The sequence below is a fragment of the Theobroma cacao genome, chromosome 7 (genome assembly GCF_053813885.1).
Source record: "Theobroma cacao isolate CCN51 chromosome 7, ASM5381388v1, whole genome shotgun sequence".
NCBI classification, from domain to species: Eukaryota; Viridiplantae; Streptophyta; class Magnoliopsida; order Malvales; family Malvaceae; genus Theobroma; species Theobroma cacao.
The window spans coordinates 37538741-37545221 of NC_142645.1; the positions used below are offsets into that span (position 1 = coordinate 37538741).

General features: G+C 35.9%; 1 protein-coding gene across 1 annotated transcript; it reads left to right on the forward strand.

Moving 5' to 3' along the window:
• The first annotated feature begins 474 nt into the window (after positions 1 to 474).
• On the forward strand, positions 475 to 5772 carry LOC18595019 (THO complex subunit 4C-like). Its single transcript, XM_007022757.3, has 7 exons — positions 475 to 682; positions 948 to 1147; positions 1879 to 2022; positions 2114 to 2182; positions 2995 to 3182; positions 4624 to 4674; positions 5329 to 5772. The coding sequence occupies exons 2-7, from the start codon at positions 956 to 958 to the stop codon at positions 5471 to 5473; spliced, it is 789 nt and encodes a 262-aa protein (XP_007022819.3). The 5' UTR covers positions 475 to 682; positions 948 to 955; the 3' UTR covers positions 5474 to 5772.
• Positions 5773 to 6481: the final 709 nt, after the last annotated feature.

Here is a 6481-nt window from a genome sequence, read left to right on the forward strand (position 1 = left end):
ACTTCCAATTTCTAAATCAGGAGAATGTACCAAAGTAATGTGAAGCATTCCCTACACATTGTCAAAATGATTAGAATGTGGTTTTCCAGGTTTGACTTCAATTTCTAATTCAAAAAATAAAGGGCTCTGAGAACAAATTAATTGAGAATTTCAAGAATAAATAAATACTAATACTATTGATTATTGAAAAATTACAGGAAGATGATAAAGAAACTTATGATATCCTTTCAATTGCATGATTTCAACTGCCTTTCAAAAAAACTCTATAATTTCAGGGTATGGATAATTTTGGGAGCATTCGAACAGATGGAGAACCGAAAACCCATAAGCCACCACAACGAGGGGAAGAATGAAAGAGAGGAAGAGAAAGGAAAAAAAAGAACAACGAGAGAAATAGAAAAATTTAAAGAGAAGTAAATTTAAAGGAAGATAGTTTACTCAGGTATCGCGGGGCCCACATTCTAGAGATTTTTTTTTTTTTTTTTAAGTGGGCACCGCCTAGAGGTGTATATATAAAATATATATGAGTGAAGTTTGAAGGGCAGAGTCTTGCTGGAAGAGACTAGAGTCGCAAAATTCTGTGAAACCCTTAGAGACGCGTAACGAATGAACAGATTGTCATCGGACTCTGTTTTTATCCTTTAATTTAATTAGCTGAGTCTTCTCCTCGTCTATTTTCCAGGTATTTTTTTCTCTTCCTTCTCTTTGATATCCCTGCGATTTTAGGGCATCTTTTATCCAGTTAGGGATTCTGTTTTGGCCGGGGGTTAAGAGCAACACCTGGTGTAGATGCATAACTTGCGATTGGATCTAAATTATTTATCTCTCAAAATCACTTAAGTAAAGTACTTAGTATTATCCCTTGGCTTGCGTTTTCTCTCTCTTTCACTCAACAATTACTATACCCACACTGCTTCTAATGTCTGTTATCAATTTTGTTTTAATAGCTAACGTAATGGCTACCTCCCTGGATATGACCCTGGATGATATGGTGAAAAGAAATAAGAGTGAGAGAGGCAGAGGCCGGGGTAGGCCGCGCCGTGGCAGAGGCTTTTTTGGTGGTGGAAGAATGACAGCAACCACCCTTGCTGCTCGTAGAGGTCCCCTTGCTGTCAATACCCGCCCATCGCAACACTCTATTGCCAAGGCAAGCTCAAACCTGCGCTTGTCTTATGTTTTGCTCTTATGCTTAACAAACTAAATTGAGGACCATCTCCAATCTTTCTTTACAAAGTCAAATACGCTGGGGACTTCGCTGGAGACCTCATGATATATCCCAGAGTTTTGGCTGCCGCAATTGTGCAATTTAAAGATGCAATGCTGCATCCTAACATTTAATGCGTTCCTGCTTTATTAACTTTATGAAATGGAGCCCAGATGAGTAGCATATGGTTCCTTTAAGATTTAATGGCTCTACCATTTTCTAAACCGTATCATACATTTCTAATTAAGTTAGTGTTTGATGCCTGGTTGCTTAGCGGGACTTATGATGGATCTGTGGATCCTATTGCTATTCTTGGAATTTCTTTGGTGCAAGATTTCAGTTTCTGTTCTATTCATGGAATTTTTGCAAAGGAGCTTACTTCTCGTATCTTCAGAACTGAAGTACTCATCCATACTATAACACGTTTTTAAATGAAGTGGGTTGGATCTGTGTTCAGGAGCTGCACCTGCTGATTTTTTAAACTCCCATCTGTGTTCAGGAGCTGCACCTGCTGATTTTTTCCTGGATTGCTACAGCACTTTACTAAACTGGATTCTACTGCTAGCACCTTTCTTTTAATGTTCTGTGGGAATATAGCTGATCTTGATTCATATTGAAGACTGGTGATCTTGCTATCGAGTCATAAGCTGACACGTTATGTTTGCTTTCATTAGTCTTCCCACAGGACCAGGAGCACACCATGGCAGCATGATTTGTTTGAAGACAGCCTTAGAGCTGCAGGGATATCAGGAGTAGAAGTTGGCACCAAGTTATATGTATCCAACTTGGACCTTGGAGTCACAAATGAAGATATCAGGGTAAAGTGATACCTTTATGTAGGACTTTAAGGCTAAAGAAGTTTGTGTTAGTTTTCTGGAGAAATTCCCTGAAACTTTGTGTACAACTCAGGAACTTTTCTCTGAGATAGGGGAGCTGAAAAGATATGCAGTTCATTACGATAAAAATGGTCGGCCAAGTGTAAGTTTTGTGCTTTGTATTAATTGGTTCTGATATTCTGTTGCAATGCTGGTTGTTATGCCCTTGAATCTGGCTTAATAGGATTTGGCATCTTGCAATATTGAAAGGACATAGATATTTCTTAAGTGTGGTGATAGAAATCTTTGAAAAAATTGTGGGATGTTTCAACTGTATGAATTTTGCAAATTAATTAGTAAATAATTGCTTTGGTTTGGGTTGAAACAAGAGCTTGTAGCAACCACCTATTGAAAACATGATGACTCTAGGATTGTTTTTCTTCTGAATGCATTTAGATTTGCAGGCTATATTTCATGTTGACTGATTCATGCTGCTATATTTTGGGCCTACATGAAGAAATTGAAGAAAAATCATTGAGAATAAGCTCTCTAGGGAGCCTGCCGTGTCTTGTGGCAAGTTTGCATTGATGAACAATTGAAGGTTGTTAGCTTTTATGTTTAGATGCATGTAAGGTTTTTGTTGAAATAAACAAAATTTCAGTTCATGATCAAGGTTATGCTATTGGAAAACCTTTTGTTGGGTAATTCTGGTTCGAATTGAATGCGAGGTGACTACACCACATCCTACCTTTCTTGCTGCTTTTGCATGTCTGGATGTTTTAAGTTGTGCTCAAAGCTTGAGGCTTGTATTCTTGCCTTGCTTGTTTATCCTGATTAGTCCTTTGTCTTTGTATTCTAATTTTCTATGTTCTAAGATATCTTTTCATTCATATGACTTACCATATATTTTACATAGTTGTTCTCATTTTGGATCAAATCTTTGTTACTTGGATGTTGTTTTATTTTTGGTTTCAGGGTTCAGCTGAAGTTGTTTATCTCAGAAGGAGTGATGCATTTGCTGCTCTTAAGCGGTATAACAATGTACTGTTGGATGGAAAGCCCATGAAAATTGAAATTGTTGGTGCCAATGCAGAAGTGCCAATTTCAGCTCGTGTTAATGTAACTGGAATAAATGGAAGGAGGAAGAGGGCTGTTGTTTTGACGTATGTGATTCCATATTCTTCCTTATTTTTTTATATGTTTTATTTTATTGATAATTTTTTCACATCAACTTTCGAATTTATTTCTAGTCAAATATTCGTTACTCTTTTCAAGCTGTGATCTTTGTTGAAGCAAAAGCTTGAACCCACTGTTAAGATGATATGTTTCTCACTGTTAATGCATTTCCTAGTTTCTAAGTTCTGTTACATGGACTCATAATTTAGAGGACCATACCAGTGTCAACAGGACATTTCAGGCTTACAGAGGAATATGCATCTGATACAGACATCTGGCCTTGGCTTTTGACACAAGCCAAATCAATCACTAAATCAAGAAAGTGAATGTCAGTGACTTCATTGGGAGGTTGTTCGATGTAGAAAACCAGCAGATAAAAAAAAAAAATGAAAAAGCCAAATCCACAAATTAAGCATGAAACCACCGCAAAAGAGAGTGAGAAAGGAGGCATAATAGGAATGATCTTAGGAATATGGGATTGAGGATCAGGAAATTGTAAAGGGAAAGAATAAAAGGAAATTAATTGTTACAGAGAAGGAGGATTATGATATAAGAAGAAGATTTTGGGTACAAGGACCAGTACATGTGGTAGGGCTTGTGGTATATGGTCAGGTTTTTGGTTCCATTCCAAATTAATATATGATTCAAGCCTGTATCACATTGTACTTCTGTCACCATAAGCCAATTTAAGAAAAGAAAGGTATGAGCTTAATGTTGGTTTTGGGTCAAGACAAGTTTGTACTTTTCTTATACGGGCCCCTTATTATCACTTAGAGGGTTTTTCTGGAGTCTAAAGTTGTGCATCAACTTTTTTTAGATTTTCTAACTTTCAGCAGTAGTATTATAGTCCTTAACAATCTTTAGAAGGGTCCTTATGTCTGTATGCTATTTTTGGACGCTTGTATGCTGCACCTGCAAGTCCGAAATTTTTAGCAGAAGCCAAGTTAGGCACATGACACCACCTGTGTTAGATTCTTGTAGCCAAGTCCTGTAACATAGTTTTTAAGTTTTTGATGTATGTTTAGGAAGATTTTTGTTTTAATTTCAGTAATTTATTTCTTTTTATAGCACACACAGCATTAATCCATGGTATTTAAAACTTATTTTCCTCCTGTCCATCAATTGGAATGGTTGTTGAAAACTGCTTGGGTTTACACATGAAAGCGAGTATTTTTTTTCTTTCACTTTTCCAATTATTGTTGCATATTATTATTCTTTTTCAAGTATTTTGTCATGGTGGGCAAAATTGCATCATTTGTAGCATGTTGCTATGTATCTATGTTGTTTATAGAGCCTGCATACATATCTTTATAATGTTTTAACAGTCAGTAGGTTACTTCTTTTTTTTTTTTTTCTCTCGCTTTTGCTGGTTAGTTTATTTCTTTTTTTTGCTTTTTACAAGAACTACATTGATAAGTAATCGTGCAGGCCTGGACCAGGTCAGTCAAGAAGCTCTGCTGGACCTAATCGCAGTCTTAAGTAAGTTACCGTTAATTCTGATGTCTGTAAATTAATCTAATACTTGATAAATGAGTTACCATTTCATTTTTGCTTGTAAGATTTTTCTGAACTTTTTACCTAAAAGTTTTCATGTGAGTGTTTTTACTTTGCATTTGTTCCTTGAAACTTTGAAAATATATTTGTTTTGAACCTTGTTGGTGATGTTGACTTTCAGGAACCTTCATTTAAGGTTTGAGCTTTTGATTTTTCTAAGTCCATGGGACTTACTCTTATAGATCATGCCTTTTATCTGAGCAGTCTTTTGTGTTGGCTTGAGCCTGTCATTTTAAACAATAAATTGATGGCTATTCTATCACTTAAAAATTAAATCATAGAGTGCTTAAATTATATAGCCTTAAATTTTTGAACAGGTATGCAAATTTTGCCATAGTTTTTAACTTGGTTATCAAAATACCCACAAGGCAGCTTGCCACGTTGAAGTTTGTTGATTGAAATGTCCATCCTTTGTATATGCCTTACCCTTGTTTTCTTTTATGAATTTTCGGTGGTGGATGAGTATGAACTGAAACTTTTTTTAAAAAGAGTTTATATTTGATGCCAATGTTTAATAATGATGTGTGGCTGTATTTTGGTTTTTGCTGTTAATTTACTAGTTGCTGGATCTTGTTGCAGCCGTCGTGGGGGTATGAGGAGTGGCCGTAGTGGTTCTCGTGGTAGAGGCCGTGGCCGTGGAAAAAAGAAGCCAATTGAGAAGTCGGCAGATGATCTTGACAAGGAGCTGGAAAACTATCATGCTGAAGCCATGAATGTTTCATGAAGTCTAAAACCATCATGAATTTAACATAATATTTTTGCTTCTTGTTAGCTGTACAAAAATGGCTTGGCAGCATTTTAGTTTCGCATTGTATTTTATTTGTTAGATGGGTTTTTTGTTTAGTTATTAGATTTTTAAGTTGAGTAGGATGGGTTTGTTTTGTCATCTAGGTAGATTTGAAGCCTTAGTTGAAAGTGGAAGTGTGATGAGTTTAGAACTTGGTATGTGATTGCGAACTCAGTTTTACTGCCTGTCAAGTCTGCTTGATTGACAATGATATTGCCCTCGTCTCAGGAGCACAAGCCTGATCTAATTTCATATCGCATAACTTTCCAAAAGATAAAATTAGGTGTGTATTGGGAGTAAATTACAAAACGGAACAAAATAAAACCCCTGTAAATGTATCAAAGTGAACGTAATCTTTTTCTAGTTTTTGGTGTATTAAATTGAATAGAACTAATGAACTTAGAATCTCTTACATAGAACGCCCTTGATAGCACACTGGATGTTGCCCTTCTGACAGCAGCTTCTGCTTCCATACTAGAAGCTCTCTTTTAATGCTCTCTGACGTAATCCATAGCTTCACACTTAGTTTTTCCCAAATATGTACCTGGGTTTATTTTTTATCTCCGAATTTGCAAACAATCCTGCAACTCGTCTCATTTCTTGTGGTACATTAGTAATAAAAACTGACGGATGATTTGTGAAAACTAATTATCTGCCTTGAAGTAGAACAATATTCTTGTAAAATGCTATGAATAACTTGACAATTGTTAGAGTTAGCAGGTAGAAATGATAGTCATCAGTAAAATACACGTGAGGTAAGGCAGGGCAGATCTTACTAATCTTTATTGGTCAAAATATTCACCAAATTTTTGTACTTATACATTTTGTTTAATTTAATCCCTGTATTCAAAATCGAAGCAATTTAATCTTTTGATTTTAAGAATTGCTTAAATTTAGTCCATCCTTCTAACGGCATCAAATTTTGCCATTAAAAAGATGACGTCA

Bases quoted from the DNA above. Each gene is read 5' to 3' on its own strand.
- LOC18595019 (XM_007022757.3), top strand. From the start codon at position 956: ATGGCTACCTCCCTGGATATGACCCTGGATGATATGGTGAAAAGAAAT. The intron at 1,148-1,878 runs GCAAGCTCAAAC...TGCTTTCATTAG, and splicing joins CGCAACACTCTATTGCCAAG to TCTTCCCACAGGACCAGGAG. The intron at 3,183-4,623 runs GTATGTGATTCC...GTAATCGTGCAG, and splicing joins AAGAGGGCTGTTGTTTTGAC to GCCTGGACCAGGTCAGTCAA.